At 46.2% G+C, this 16,189-nt stretch overlaps 2 protein-coding genes across 2 annotated transcripts in view; both read left to right on the top strand.

Annotated features, from left to right (window-relative positions):
- ZC3H4 (zinc finger CCCH-type containing 4) overlaps positions 1–10,844 on the top strand; it is a 46,391-nt gene extending 35,547 nt beyond the window's left edge. The window contains 5 exon segments of the mRNA XM_056510848.1: positions 809–966; positions 968–1,114; positions 3,043–3,341; positions 4,958–5,197; positions 9,595–10,844. Coding sequence (XP_056366823.1) covers positions 809–966; positions 968–1,114; positions 3,043–3,341; positions 4,958–5,197; positions 9,595–10,838 — 2,088 coding nt within the window. The 3' untranslated portion in view covers positions 10,839–10,844.
- Positions 10,845–10,880: 36 nt separating this feature from the next.
- LOC130263343 (uncharacterized) lies at positions 10,881–14,989 on the top strand. The gene is made up of 13 exons (XM_056510849.1): positions 10,881–10,916; positions 11,035–11,096; positions 11,345–11,397; positions 11,710–12,024; positions 12,367–12,419; positions 12,503–12,570; positions 12,845–12,870; positions 12,924–13,006; positions 13,111–13,162; positions 13,204–13,291; positions 13,617–13,725; positions 13,904–13,981; positions 14,984–14,989. Exons 1-13 carry the CDS (start codon positions 10,881–10,883, stop codon positions 14,987–14,989), a joined length of 1,029 nt encoding a protein of 342 aa, XP_056366824.1.
- The last annotated feature ends 1,200 nt before the right edge of the window (positions 14,990–16,189 follow it).

The raw sequence follows: 16,189 nt of genomic DNA on the forward strand, positions 1-16,189 counted from the left end.
CAGGAGGACGCTGAGTCGGACACTCCCATCACTCCCAGTCCATCCCAGTCTCTCCCAGTCCCATCCCAGTCTCTCCCAGTCCCTCCCAGTGCTATCCCAGTTAATTCCAGTCTCTCCCAGTTCCATCCCAGTATATCCCAGTATAACCCAGTATATCCCAGTATAAACCAGTATAATTTATTTCATTCCAGATGTTGCAGGAGGATGCTGAGTCAGACACTCCCATCACTCCCAGTCCATCCCAGTCCCTCCCAATCCCATCCCAGTCCCTCCCAGTCTCTCCCAATCCCATCCCAGTACAAACCAGTTAATCCCAGTTTAATTTTCATTCCAGATGTTACAGGAGGACGCTGAGTCGGACACTCCCATCACTCCCAGTCCATCCCAGTCTCTCCCAGTCTCTCCCAATCCCATCCCAGTGCTATCCCAGTTAATTCCACTCTCTTCCAGTTCCATCCCAGTACATCCCAGTATAAACCAGTTCAATTTATCTCATTCCAGATGTTGCAGGAAGATGCTGAAGCAGGTGCCGAGGACCAGAAGGAGGTGGAGGAGCTGAAGAAACAGGGCATCAACCCCCTGCCCAAACCAGCACAGCCCAGTTTATCCATCCCAGTACAAACCAGTTAATCCCAGTTCAATTTATCTCATTCCAGATGTTGCAGGAGGACGCCGAGGCCGGCGCTGAGGACCAGAAGGAGGTGGAGGAGCTGAAGAAACAGGGCATCAACCCCCTGCCCAAACCAGCACAGCCCAGTTTATCCATCCCAGTACAAACCAGTTAATCCCAGTTTAATTTTCATTCCAGATGTTGCAGGAGGACGCCGAGGCCGGCGCCGAGGACCAGAAGGAGGTGGAGGAGCTGAAGAAACAGGGCATCAACCCCCTGCCCAAACCCCCCCCCGGGGTGGGGCTGCTCCCCACCCCCCCCCCGCCCCCCCGGCCCCGCCCCCTGCCCCTCGCCCCTCCCCCCGCCCGCCCCTCCCCCCCCCGCCGCCGCCCCTCCCCCCCCCATGGAGGGGGAGCCCCCCCCGGACCCGCTGAGGAAAATCCCGTCGCTGTTCGAGATCGTGGTGAGGCCCACGGGGCAGCTGGCCGAGAAACTGGGGGTCAGGTGAGCTCACCTGGGCACACCTGGGCACACCTGGGATACACCTGGGTACACCTGAGCACACCTGGATACACCTGGGTACACCTGGGGTACACCTGGGGGCACCTGGGATACACCTGAGCACACCTGGGGTACACCTGGGTACACCTGGGTACACCTGGATACACCTGGGGGCACCTGGGTACAGCTGGGCACACCTGGGTACACCTGGGTACAGCTGGGTACACCTGGGTACACCTGGGATACACCTGGGTACAGCTGGGGGCACCTGGGATACACCTGAACACACCTGGGTACAGCTGGGTACACCTGGGCACACCTGGGATACACCTGGGTACAGCTGGGTACACCTGGGTACACCTGGGTACACCTGGATATACATGGGGACTGTGGTGAGGCCCACGGGGCAGCTGGCCGAGAAACTGGGGGTCAGGTGAGCTCACCTGGGTACACCTGAGCACACCTCGGTACACCTGGGTACACCTGGGTGCACCTGGGCACACCTGGGGACACCTGGGCACACCTGGGGTACACCTGGGCACACCTGGGATACACCTGGATACACCTGGGGGCACCTGGGTACAGCTGGATATACCTGGGCACACCTGGGTACACCTGGGTACACCTGGGTACACCTGAGCACACCTGGGTACACCTGGGCACACCTGGGTACACCTGAGATACACCTGGGTACACCTGAGCACACCTGGGTACACCTGGGGGCACCTGGGTACACCTGGGATACACCTGGGCACAGCTGGGCACAGCTGGGGGGGCAGGTGAGGGTACCTGGGCACACCTGGGGACAGGTGGGACTCAGCCAAGCCCCACCTGTAAAATCCTCCCATGGATTTTTCCCCCCTGAACCCCAAATTTTACCCCCAAAAAACCCAAATTTCACCCCAAATTTCACCCCAAAAACCCAAATTTCACCCCAAAAAAGCCAGATTTCACCCCAAATTTTACCCCCAAAAAACCCAAATTTCACCCCAAAACCCCAATTTTTTTTCCGCAATTGACTCCCAAATCCCCCCCAAAATCCCAAATTTACCCCAAATTTTTCCCCTAAAAAAACCCCAAATTTCTCTCTTTAACTCCAAATCCCCCCAAAAAAAACCTCAAAATTCCCCAAAAAACCAAATTTTTCCCTTTAACTCCAAATCCCCCCAAAATTAAAAAAAAAACCCCAAAAATTCCCAAAAAAATCCCAAATTCCCCAAAAAATCCCAAATTCCCCAAAAAACCCCCAAAATTCCCTGAAAAATCCCAAAATTCTCCAAAAAAACCCCAAAATTCCCAAAAAAAACCAAATTTTTCCCTTTAACTCCAAATCCCCCCAAAATTCCAAAAAAACCCCCGAAAATTCCCAAAAAAACCTCAAAATTCCCCAAAAAACCCACAAAATTCCCCAAAAAAACCCCAAAATTCCCTGGAAAACCCCAAAATTCCCCAAAAAACCCAAAATTCCACAAAAACCCCCAAAATTCCATGGAAAACCCCAAAATTTTCCAAAAAAAATCCCAAAATTCCCATAAAAAACCCCAAAATTCCCAAAAAAACCTCCAAAATTCCCCAAAAATTTTTCCCTTTGACTCCAAATCTCCCCAAAAATTCCCAAAAAACCCCAAAATTCCCCAAAAAGACCCCCAAAATTCCCCAAAAACCCCAAAATTCCGCAAAAAACCCCAAAATTCCTAAAAAAACCCCCAACATTTCAAAAAAAACCCCAAAATTACCAAAAAAACCCCAAAATCCCCAAAAAACCCCAAAATTTCCCCCCAAAATCCCCCAAAAAACCCAAAATTTCCCCCAAAACCCCAAAATTTCCCCCCAAAAAACCCCAAATTTCACCAAAAAAAAAAAAAACAACCAAATTTTCTCACTTTTATTTTAATTTTAATTTATTTTTTTTTATTTTTTTTTTATTCCAGGCACCCCGGCGCCCCTCCCCCCCCTCGCTTCCCCGGCCCGGGTGGGGGAGGGGTGGGGGGGGGTCCTCCCCCCCCTCCGGGGCCCCTCCCCCCCCCGGACCTGCACGCGGAGCTGGGGATGGGCCCCTCCCCCCCCCTGCTGCCCTTCCCCCCCCACCCCGACGAGCCGCCCCTCCCCCACCCGGGGCTGCCCCTCCCCCCGCCGGGGGCGGAGCCCGGGGGGTTCTACGAGGGGTTCTACCCCCCCCAGGAGGGGGGGATGGGCATGGAGACCCCCCCGCGGGGGGGGGAGGGGCCAGGTGAGTGCGGGGTGGGGGAGGGGAAAGCTGGGGGGGGGGGGGGAGTGGGGGAGGGGCCAGCTGGAATTTCCTGCGTTGGGCACAAATTTCCACATTTTCACCCCAAAATTCCCCATTTTCACCCCAAATTTCCCATTTTAATCTCAAATTTCCCAATTTTCACCCCAGATTTCCCCATTTCCCCCTAAATTTCCAATTTTCACCCCCAAATCTCCCCATTTTTCCCCCCAAATTTCCCAATTTTCACCCCAAATTTCCCCATTTCCCCCTAAATTTCCACATTTTCACCCCAAATTTCCCCATTTTCACCCCAAATCTCCCCTTTGCCATCCCAAATTTCACTTTTTCATCCCAAATTTCACTTTTTTCATCCCAAATTTCACTTTTTCATCCCAAAAAAAATGAGGCTGGTTGACCCCAAAATTCCCCATTTTCACCCCAAATTTCCCCATTTTTGTCCCCCAAAATTCCCCATTTTCACCCCAAATTTCTCCATTTTCACCCCAAATCTCCCCTTTGCCATCCCAAATTTCACTTTTTAATCCCAAAAAAATATGGCTAGTAGACCCCAAAATTTCCAATTTTCACCCCAAATTTCCCCATTTCCCCCAAAAACTCCCAGTTTTCACCCCAAATTTCCCCATTTTTAACCCAAAAATTCCCCATTTTCAGCCCATATTCCCCCATTCTCCCCAAAATTCCCCTTTCTTAACCCAAATTTCCCCATTTTCACCCCAAATTCTCACCCCAAATTTTCCCATTTTAACCCCAAATTTCCCCATTTTCAGCACAAATTCCCTTTTTCCCACCCCAAATCTCCCCTTTGCCATCCCAAATTTCACTTTTTCATCCCAAAAAATGAGGCTGGTTGACCCCAAAATTCCCCATTTTTGTCCCCCAAAATTCCCAATTTTCACCCCAAATTTCTCCATTTTCACCCCAAATCTCCCCTTTGCCATCCCAAATTTCACTTTTTTCATCCCAAATTTCACTTTTTCATCCCAAATTTCACTTTTTCATCCCAAAAAATGAGGCTGGTAGACCCCAAAATTTCCAATTTTCACCCCAAATTTCCCCATTTTTAACCCAAAAATTCCCCATTTTCACCCCAAATTTCCTCATTTTTACCCCAAATTCCCCCATTTCCCCCCCAAAATCCCCAATTTCCCCCCCCAAATTCCCATTTTCCCCCCAAATTTCCCCATTTTCACCCCAAATTTTCACCCTATTTCCCCATTTCCCCCCTTCAAATTCCCATTTCACCCCAAATTCCCCCATTTCCCCCCCAAAATTCCCAATTTCCCCCCCAAAATTCCCCATTTCCCCCCCAGAATTCCCAATTTTCCCCCCAAAATTCCCATTTCCCCCCCAAAATTCCCCATTTTCACCCCGAAATCCCCCATTTCCCCCCCAAAATTCCCAATTTCCCCCCCAAAATTTCCCATTTTCCCCCCAAATTTCCCCATTTTCACCCCAAATTTTCACCCTATTTCCCCATTTCCCCCCCAAATTCCCATTTCCCCCCCAGAATCCCCAATTTCCCCCCCAGAATTCCCATTTCCCCCCCAAAATTCCCATTTTTCACCCCAATTCCCCCATTTCTCTCCCCCCTCCAGACGACTACGGCCCCTACGACCCCCCGGAGGCCCCGGGGGGGGATCCGCTGTTCCCGGAGGAGCCTGAGGGGCCGCCGGGGATCCCGGAATTCCCCGGAATTCCCGGAATTCCCGGAATTCCCGAGTTCCTGCCCTCGGGGGCGCAGCGGCTGCTCCTGCGCATCCGGCACCGGCAGCAGCGAGCGGAGGGCGGCAGGAGGGCGGCGGAGGGAGCGCGGGGGGACAGGGAGCACGAGGAGGGTGAGAGAATACAGCCCAAAAATCCGAAAATTCCCAAAAATCCCAAAATTCCTGAGTGTCCTGGTCCCAAAAATCCCGATCCCGGAATTCCCGGTCCCGGCTGGAGAGCGGCCGAGGGAGCGCGGGGAGACAGGGAGCACGAGGAGGGTGAGGGGATAAATCCCAAAAATCCTAAAAATCCCAAAAATCCTGATCCCAAAAATCCCAAAATTCCTGGTCCTGAAAATCCTGAGTGTCCCAAAATTCCTGATCCCGAAATTCCCGGTCCTGGCCGGAGAGCAGCCGAGGGGGCGCGGGGTGAGAGGGAGCACGAGGAGGGTGAGAGAGCCCTGATCCCAAAATTCCTGATCCCAAAAATCCCAAAAATTCTGATCCTAAAAATCCTGATCCTAAAATTCCTGAGTGTCCCAAAATTCCTGATCCCAAAATTCTCGGTCCTGGCCGGAGAGCGGCCAAGGGGGAGACAGGGAGCATGAGGAGGATGAAAGATCCCAAAAATCCTGATCCTAAAAATTCCAAAATTGCTGGTCCTGAAAATCCTGATCCTAAAAATCCTGAGTGTCCTGGTCCCAAAAATCCCGATCCCGGAATTCCCCGTCCTGGCCGGAGAGCGGCCGAGGGAGCGGGGGGGGGACAGGGAGCACGAGGAGGGTGAGAGAGCCCAAAAATCCTGATCCTAAAAATCCCAAAATTCCTGATCCCAAAAATCCCAAAATTCCTGATCTTAAAAATCCTGAGTGTCCCAAAAATCCTGATCCCGAAATTCCCGGTCCTGGCCGGAGAGCGGCAGAGGGGGAGACAGGGAGCATGAGGAGGATGAAAGATCCCAAAAATCCTGATCCTAAAAATTCCAAAATTGCTGGTCCTGAAAATCCTGATCCTAAAAATCCTGAGTGTCCCAAAAAATCCCAAAATTCCTGATCCCAGAATTCCCCGTCCTGGCTGGAGAGCGGCCGAGGGAGCGCGGGGGGACAGGGAGCACGAGGAGGGTGAGGGGATAAATCCTAAAAATCCCAAAATTCCTGATCCCAAAAATCCCAAAATTCCTGGTCCTGAAAATCCCAAAAATCCTGAGAGTCCTGATCCCAAAAATCCTGAAATTCCTGATCCCAAAAATCCTGAGTGTCCCAAAAATCCCGATCCCGAAATTCCCGGTCCCGGCCGGAGAGCGGCCGAGGGGGTGTGGGGAGAGAGGGAGCACGAGGAAGGTGAGAGATCCTGAAAATTCCAAAAATCCTGATCCCAAAAATCCTGAAATTTCTGATCTTAAAAATCCTGAATGTCCCAAAAATCCTGATCCCAAAAATCCCAAAATTCCTGAGTGTCCTGATCCTAAAAAATCCCGATCCCGGAATTCCCCGTCCTGGCCGGAGAGCGGCCGAGGGGGCGCGGGGAGAGAGGGAGCACGAGGAGGGTGAGGGGATAAATCCCAAAAATCCTAAAAATCCCAAAAATCCTAAAAATCCTGATCCCAAAAATCCCAAAATTCCTGTTCCCAAAAATCCCAAAATTCCTGATCCTGAAAATCCTGCGTGTCCCAAAAATCCCGATCCCGAAATTCCCTGTCCTGGCTGGAGAGCGGCTGAGGGAGCGCGGGGGGACAGGGAGCACGAGGAGGGTGAGAAATCCCAAAAATCCTGATCCTAAAAAATCCTGATCCCAAAAATCCTGATTGTCCCAAAAATCCTGAGTGTCCTCATCCTAAAAATCCCAAAAAACCTGGTCCTGAAAATCCTGAGTATCCCAAAAAATCGCAAAAATCCTGATCCCGGAATTCCCGGTCCCGGCCGGAGAGCGGCAGAGGGGGCGCGGGGAGACAGGGAGCACGAGGAGGGTGAGAGAGCCCAAAAATCCTGATCCTAAAAATCCCAAAATTCCTGATCCCAAAAATCCCAAAAATTCTGATCTTAAAAATCCTGCGTGTCCCAAAAATCCCGATCCCGGAATTCCCGGTCCCGGCCGGAGAGCGGCCGAGGGGGAGACAGGGAGCATGAGGAGGATGAAAGATCCCAAAAATCCTGATCCTAAAAATCCCAAAATTGCTGGTCCTGAAAATCCTGATCCTGAAAATCCTGAGTGTCCCAAAAAATCCCAAAAATCCTGATCCCGAAATTCCCGGTCCCGGCTGGAGAGCGGCCGAGGGGGCGCGGGGTGACAGGGAGCACGAGGAGGGTGAGAGAGCCCAAAAATCCTGATCCCAAAAATCCCAAAAATTCTGATCCCAAAAATCCCAAAAATCCTGATCCTAAAAATCCCAAAAATCCTGGTCCCAAAAATCCTGATCCTAAAAAATCCCAATCCCGAAATTCCCGGTCCCGGCCGGAGAGCGGCCGAGGGGGCGCGGGGTGAGAGGGAGCACGAGGAGGGTGAGAGAGCCCTGATCCCAAAATTCCTGATCCCAAAAATCCCAAAAATTCTGATCCTGAAAATCCTGATCCTAAAATTCCTGAGTGTCCCAAAAATCCTGATCCCGAAATTCCCGGTCCTGGCCGGAGAGCGGCCGAGGGGGCGCGGGGAGACAGGGAGCACGAGGAGGGTGAGAGAGAAAATCCTCACCCTAAAAATCCCAAAAATTCTGATCCCAAAAATCCTGATCCTAAAAATCCTGATCCTAAAAATCCCAAAAATCCTGGTCCCAAAAATCCTGATCCTAAAAAATCCCGATCCCGAAATTCCCGGTCCCGGCCGGAGAGCGGCCGAGGGGATGTGGAGTGAGCAGGAGCACGAGGAGGGTGAGGGGATAAATCCCAAAAATCCTAAAAATCCCAAAAATCCTAAAAATCCTGATCCCAAAAATTCCAAAATTCCTGGTCCTGGAAATCCTGATCCCAAAAATCCTGAGTGTCCCAAAAATCCTGATCCCGAAATTCCCGATCCCGGCCGGAGAGCGGCCGAGGGGGCGCGGGGTGACAGGGAGCACGAGGAGGGTGAGGGGATAAATCCCAAAAATCCTAAAAATCCTGATCCTAAAAATCCTGATCCTGAAAATCCCAAAAATCCTGAGAGTCCCGATCCCAAAAATCCTGAAATTCCTGATTCTAAAAATCCTGATCCTAAAAAATCCCGATCCCGAAATTCCTGATCCCGGCCGGAGAGCGGCAGAGGGGGCGCGGGGGGACAGGGAGCACGAGGAGGGTGAGAGAGCCCAAAAATCCCAAAAATCCTGATCCTAAAAATCCCAAAATTCCTGATCCTAAAAATCCCAAGTGTCCCAAAAATCCTGATCCCAAAAATCCCAAAAATCCTGACGCCAACCCCAATCCCCATTTTTCTATTTTATTTTTTTCCATTTTAATTCCCTTTTAACCCTTTCCCCTCCAGGCGACCCCGGCGCTTGGAACTCATTTTGTTTTATTAATATACTTTTATATCTTATATCTTATACTTTATATTTTTTATTTTATATTTTATATTTTATATTTCCTATTTTATATTTTATATTTTATACATTTTTTTTCCCATTTTTATTCATTTTTAACCCTTTCCCCTCCAGGTGACCCCGGCGCTTGGTACTCATTTTGTATTTTTAATATATTTTTATATTTTGCATTTTATATTTTGTATTTCTTATTTTATATTTTCTAATTCCTATTTTATATTTTATATTTTATAAATTTTTTTTCCCATTTTAATTCCCTTTTAACCCTTTCCCCTCCAGGCGACCCCGGCGCTTTGTACTCATTTTGTTTTATTAATATATTTTTATATCTTATATTTTATATCTTATACTTTATGTTTTCTATCTTATATTTTACATTTTATATTTTATATTTTATATTTTATATTTTATATTTTATATTTTATATTTTATATTTTATATTTATTTTATATTTTATTTTATTAATTTTTTTTTTCCATTTTAATTCATTTTTAACCCTTTCCCCTCCAGGCGACCCCGGCGCTTGGTACTCATTTTGTATTTTTAATATACTTCTATATTTTATATCTTATACTTTATATTTTATATTTTATATTTTATATTTTATATTTCCTATTTTATATTTTATATTTTCCCATTTTAATTCATTTTTAACCCTTTCCCTGCAGGCGACCCCGGCGCTTGGTACTCGTTTTGTATTTTTAATATATTTTCATATTTTATATTTTATATTTATTTCCTATTTTATATTTTATATTTTATAATTTTATATTTTATATTTTATATTTTATAATTTTTTTTCCATTTTATTCCTTTTTAACCCTTTCCCTGCAGGCGACCCCGGCGCTTGGTACTCATTTTGTATTTTTAATATATTTTTATATCCTATATCTTATATTTTATATTTTATATTTTATATTTTATATTTTATATTTTATATTTTATATTTCCTATTTTATATTTTATATTTTATAAATTTTTTTTCCATTTTAATTCCCTTTTAACCCTTTCCCTGCAGGCGACCCCGGCGCTTGGTACTCCAGCGACGAAGACGACGGCGCCAGCAGCGTCACCTCCATCCTCAAATCCCTCCGCCAGCAAAGCTCCACCCGGGCCCCAAACCCACCCGGGGACCCCCAGGGTGACCCCAGAATTCCCAGCGACCCCCGAATTCCCAGCGACCCCCGAATTCCCCGGGACCCCCGGCTCCGTGACCCGCGGCTGGCTCGGAACCCCGAGCTCGCCGACCCCGGCCCCTCCGACCCGCGCCTGGCTCGCCACGGCTTCAAACCGGACCCAGCCCCCCAAAAACCGCCCCAGATCCCCCCTGAGGATGAGGATGGGGAGAGAATCCTTCGGGAGAAGCCCCTGAGCATCCCCCTGGAGGCGGCTCCCGGCAGCTGCCAGCGGGATCCTCGGCTGCAGCTGCAGCAGTTCTCCCACATCCGCAAGGACGTGCTGCTGCTGCGGCCGCCCTTCGCCCGCTCCGTGCTCTGGAGCCCCGAGGATCTGATCCCTCTGCCCCTCCCCAAGCAGGACCTTCCTCCTCCTGTTCCTCCTCCTCCTCCTGGCACTGCCAGGCCGCCCTCAGATCCACGGCAGCGTCCAGCACCCGACTCTTCATCATCCTCATCCTCCTCCTCATCATCATCACAGTCATCACTTCCTGATTTTGAGCTGCTGTCACGGATTCTCAAAACTGTGACATCATCATCATCATCACCATCATCATCATCATCAGTGGACAAACCCAGCGACCCCCGTGTGAGGAAGGACCCCAGGCTGCAGAAAAGCCTGGACAGGGCGGCCGAGCCGGACGCCGGCGCCGTCATCGCCCCCTACGACCCTCGCCTGAGCTGGGGCAGCTCCAACCAGAGCAGCGTCCTGAGCGCCATCAGCCTCTACGACCCCAGGACTTGTAAAGAGCCCCAAAACAACGAGAACCCACCCCAAAAACCCGGGCAGGATTTAGGGAAAAACACCAAAAAGGAGCCGCCCTTCGTGCGGCGCTCGGCGCTGGAACAGCCGGACGACAACAGCGAGAGGCCGGAGGTGACGGACAGGTACAACAGCTACAACCGGCCCAGGGCCAAGGTCAGCGCCACAGGGGAGGGGGGCAGCGCTCAGGCTGTGCCCCAAAACACCCCTGGGGTTTTTGGGGTGAGCAGCAGCAACAGCCCTGAGCCCCCTGAGGACGGGGACAAATCGCTCAAGGACGTCTTCAAGGGATTCGACCCCACGGCTTCGCCTTTCTGTCAGTGAGGGGGGAAATTTGGGGGGTTTTTGGGAATTGGGAGGGTGGAAATGGGTGGGGTTGTGGGGAGTGTGGTTGGAGTTTGGGTGAATCTGTTTGGGGTTGTAGGAAATGGGATTAAAATTGGGTCTGGGGTGGGTAGATCTGCACGGATCGACTCAAAATCCATCCGAAATTTGGTCAGGTGTGGGTGAATCTGCACAGGTTGACTCAAAATCCATCCAAAATCCAGCCAGGTCTGCTCAATTCCACCCAAAATCTGGTCAGGTGTGGGTAAATCCACAAAATTCACCCAAAATCTGGTCAGGTGTGGGTGAATCTGCACAGATTGACTCAAAATCCACTCAAAATCCAGCCAGGTCTGCTCAATTCCACCCAAAATCTGGTCAGGGGTGGGTAAATCTGCACAGATTGACTCAAAATCCAGCCAGGTCTGCTCAATTCCACCCAAAATCTGGTCAGGTGTGCTTAAATCCACCCAAAATTTATCCGAAATCCACCCAAAATTGGGTCTGGTGTGGGTAAATCTGCTCAGATTTATCCAAAATCCACTCAAAGTCTGGTCAGGTATAGTTAAATCTATCATAATCCACCCAAAATTGGGTCTGGTGTGGGTAAATCTACACAGATCGACTCAAAATTCATCCAAAGTCTGGTCAGGTGTGGGTAAAACTGCTCAGATTTATCCAAAATCTACTCAAAATCCAGCCAGGTCTGCTCAATTCCACCCAAAATCTGGTCAGGTGTGGGTAAATCTACCCAGATTTATCCAAAATCTACTCAAAACCCACCCAGGTCTGCTCAATTCCACCCAAAATCTTTACAGGTGTGGGTAAATCCACTCAAAACTTACCCAAAATCCACCCAAAATCTGGTCAGGGGTGCTTAAATCCACCCAAAATTTATCCAAAATCCACCCAAAATTGGGTCAGGTGTGGTCAAATCTACCAAAATCCACCCAAAATCTGCTCAAAATCTTGTCAGGTGTGGTTAAATCCACCCAAAATTTATCCAAAAATCACCCAAAATCTGGTCAGGTGTGGGTAAATCTGCCCAGATCCACCCAAAATCCACCCAAAATCTGGTCAGGTGTGCTTAAATCCACCCAAAATTTATCCAAAATCCACCCAAAATTGGGTCTGGTGTGGGTAAATCTGCTCAGATTTATCCAAAATCTACTCAAAGTCTGGTCAGGTGTGGGTAAATCTACCCAGATTTATCCAAAATCCACTCAAAACCCACCCAGGTCTGCTCAATTCCACCCAAAATCTGGTCAGGGGTGGGTAAACCTACCAAAATCCACTCAAAATCCAGCCAGGTCTGCTCAATTCCACCCAAAATTTGGGGAGGTGTGGGTGAATCTGTTTGGGTTTGTACGAAATCAGCTCAAAATTGGGTCTGGGGTGGGTAAATCTGCACAGATTGACTCAAAATCCATCCAAAATTTGGTTAGGTGTGGGTGAATCTGCACAGATTGACTCAAAATCCACTCAAAATCCACCCAGGTCTGCTCAATTCCACCCAAAATCTGGTCAGGTGTGCTTAAATCCACCCAAAATTTATCCAAAATCCACCCAAAATCTGGTCAGGTGTGCTTAAATCTGCCCAGATTTATCCAAAATCCACCCAAAACCCACCCAGGTCTGCTCAATTCCACCCAAAATCTTCCCAGGTGTGCTTAAATCCACCCAAAATTTATCCAAAATCCACCCAAAATTGGGTCAGGTGTGGTCAAATCTACCAAAATCCACCCAAAATCTGCTCAAAATCTTGTCAGGTGTGATTAAATCCATCCAAAATTTATCCAAAAATCACCCAAAATCTTCCCAGGTGTGGTTAAATCCACTCAAAACTTATCCAAAATCCACCCAAAATCTGGTCAGGTGTGCTCAAATCCACCCAAAATTTATCCAAAAATCACCCAAAATCTTGTCAGGTGTGGGTAAATCTGCTCAGATTTGTACGAAATCTGCTCAAAATTGGGTCTGGTTTGGTCAAATCTACCCAGATCGACCCAAAATCCACCCAAAATTGGGTCAGGTGTGATTAAATCTACCCAAAATTTATCCAAAATCCACCCAAAATCTGGTCAGGTGTGGGTAAAACTGCTCAGATTTATCCAAAATCCACTGAAAATCCAGCCAGGTCTGCTCAATTCCACCCAAAATTTGGGGAGGTGTGGGTGAATCTGTTTGGGTTTGTACGAAATCAGCTCAAAATTGGGTCTGGTGTGGGTAAATCTGCACAGGTTGACTCAAAATCCATCCGAAATTGGGTCAGGTGTGGGTAAAACTGCTCAGATTTATCCAAAATCCACTCAAAGTCTGGTCAGGTGTGGGTAAATCTATCATAATCCACCCAAAATTGGGTCAGGTGTGATTAAATCCACCCAAAATTTATCCAAAATCCACCCAAAATTTTATCAGGTCTGCTCAAATCCACCCAAAATTTATCCAAAATTCACCCAAAATTCAGCCAGGTCTGTTCAAATCCACCCAAAATCCACCCAAAATTTGGTCAGGTGTGATCAAATCCACCCAAAATTTGTCCAAAATTTGGTCAGGTGTGATTAAATCCACCCAAAATTTATCCAAAATCCACCCAAAATTTATCCAAAATCCACCCAAATCTGATCAGGTCTGATTAAATCTGCCAAAATTTATCCAAAATTCACCCAAAATTTATCCAAAATCTGATCAGGTCTGATTAAATCTGCCAAAATTTATTCAAAATTCACCCAAAATTCACCCAGGTTTGCTCAAATCTACCCAAATTTATCCAAAATCCACCCAGGGCTTCCCAAATCCACCCAAAATTTATCCAAAATCTGGTCAGGTCTCAAAATTCAGCCAGTTCTTCCCAAATTTATCCAAAATCCACCCAAAATTTGGTCAGGTTTGCTCAAATCCATCCAAAATTCACCCAAAATTTGGTCAGGTGTGATTAAATCCACCCAAAATCTCTCCAAAATTCACCCAAATCACCTCAAATCCACCCAAAATTCACCCAAAATTTGGTCAGGTGTGATTAAATCCACCCAAAATTTATCCAAAATTCACCCAACTCTGATCAGGTTTGCTCAAATTTACCCAAATTTATCCAAAATCCACCCAGGGCTTCCCAAATCCACCCAAAATTTATCCAAAATCTGGTCAGGTCTCAAAATTCAGCCAGTTCTTCCCAAATTTATCCAAAATCCACCAAAATTCACCCAAAATCCACCCAGGGCTCCCCAAATCCACCCAAAATTCACCCAAATTGCTTCAAATCCACCCAAAATTTATCCAAAAATCCATCCCAAATTTATTAAAATTTACCCAAAATTCCCAGTTGGGAAGGAAAAGTTTTGGTTTCGAGCCAGGGAAGGGAAAATCGACCCCAAAAAAGTGAAAAACTCCTGGAATTCTGAAAATTATAATAATAAAAAAATCCCAAAAAATTCTCAAAAATTCCCAAAAATATTCCAAAAAAACCCCAAAAAAAAACAAGTGGAGTTCCCAAAAAAATCCCAAAGAATTTCAAAAAAACCCACTGGAGTTCTCAAAAAATTCCAAAAAATTTGGAAAAAAATTCCAAAAAATTTCCTAAAAATTTCCAAAAATCCCTCCAGAGTTCCAAAAAAATTCCCCAAAAAAATCCCAGAAATTCTAAAAAAAATTCCCAAAAATTCTCAAAAAAATTCCCAAAAAAATCCACAAAAAACCCTCCAGAGTTAAAAAAAAAAAATCCCAAAAAATTAAAAAAAAATCCCCCAAAAATCCTCAAAAAATCCCAAAAAATTCCCAAAAAATCCCCCAAAAATCCCCCAAAATTCCCAGAAAATTAAAAAAAAATCCCCAAAAACTCCCAGAAAATATTCCCAATAAATTCCCAAAAAATTGATATTGATATTTTCCACCCAAAATTGGGATTTTTCTACCCAAAAATTGAGATTTTGGACCCAAAATTGGGATTTTTTTACCCAAAAATCGGGATTTTCAACATAAAATTCGGATTTTCCACCCAAAATTGGGATTTTTCTACCCAAAAATTGAGATTTTCTTCCAAAAAAATCGGGTTTTTCAACACAAAATTCGAATTTTCCACCCAAAATTGGGATTTTTCACTGAAAAATTCAAATTTTCTGCCCAAAAATTGGGATTTTCCTCCCAAGAATTGAGATTTTCCACCAAAAAATTGAGATTTTCCTTCCAAAAATTGACATTTTCAACCCAAAAATTGAGATTTTAGACCCAAAATTGGGATTTTTTTCTACCCAAAAATCGGATTTTCCACCCAAAAATTGAGATTTTTGGACCCAAAATTGGGATTTTTTACCCAAAAATCGGAATTTTCAACACAAACTTCAAATTTTCCACCCAAAATTGGGATTTTCACTGAAAAATTCAAATTTTCCTCCCAAAATTGGGATTTTTCTACCCAAAAATTTGGATTTTCAGCCCAAAATCAGGATTTTCCTCCCAAAAATCAGGATTTTAGATCCAAAAATTGGGATTTTCCTCCCAAAATTGGGATTTTTCTACCCCAAAAATTGGAATTTTTGACACAAAATTTGGATTTTCCTCCCCAAAATTGGGATTTTCACTGAAAATTCAAATTTTCCACCCAAAAATCAGGATTTTCCTCCCAAAAATTGACATTTTCAACCCAAAACTTGAGATTTCGGACCCAAAATTGAGATTTTTCAACCCAAAAATTGAGATTTTCCCCACCCAAAATCGGGATTTTCCTCCCCCGAATTTCACATTTTTTGACCCAAAATCGGGATTTTTCCACCCAAAAACCACCGAGATTTTTTTTTATTTTTATTCTTTATTTTCTTTATTTTCTGGGAATCTTGTGGGGGAGGGGGAGAGAAAAAAAAATCGGGAATTTTTGTAAAAATTTTTCTCGGGATTGGAAAAACAAAATTTTTGGTTTTTTTTCTTTTTTTTTTTTTTGTTTTTTTGTTTTTTTGTTTTTTTGTTTTTTAGGGAATTTTTGGGGGAGGGGGAGGGGCGGGCTGGGGATGATGTAATAAATATGTAAATATATGCAAATGAACCGGGCTGGCTCCAATTTTGGGGGATTTTTGGGAGAAACTTGGGGAATTTTGGGGGGTCTGGAAGTGATTTTGGGGGAAAATTTGGGATTTTGGGGAAAATTCTGGGGGGATTTGGGGAAAATTTGGGGGATTTTGGGGGAAATTTGGGATTTTGGGGGATCCCAAATCAATTTTTGGGGGGTCCTGGGGGGGATTTTGGGGGGAAATTTGGGATTTTGGGGGGTCCCAAATAAATTTTGGGGGGTCCTGGGGGGGATTTTGGGGAAAGTTTGGGGGATTTTGGGGGGTCCTGGTGGAAATTTGGAGGAAATTTGG

The sequence above is a fragment of the Oenanthe melanoleuca genome, chromosome 25 (genome assembly GCF_029582105.1).
Source record: "Oenanthe melanoleuca isolate GR-GAL-2019-014 chromosome 25, OMel1.0, whole genome shotgun sequence".
Lineage (NCBI taxonomy): Eukaryota > Metazoa > Chordata > Aves > Passeriformes > Muscicapidae > Oenanthe > Oenanthe melanoleuca.

What these genes read in the sequence shown, in the direction of transcription:
- LOC130263343 (XM_056510849.1), top strand. Translation starts at nt 10,881, where the DNA reads ATGGGTGGGGTTGTGGGGAGTGTGGTTGGAGTTTGG. An exon ending in TCTACTCAAAGTCTGGTCAG is followed by an intron (nt 12,025 to 12,366) that starts GTGTGGGTAAAT and finishes AAATCTGGTCAG; the next exon opens with GTGTGCTTAAATCCACCCAA. An exon ending in TCCACCCAAAATCTGGTCAG is followed by an intron (nt 12,420 to 12,502) that starts GTGTGCTTAAAT and finishes AAATCTTCCCAG; the next exon opens with GTGTGCTTAAATCCACCCAA.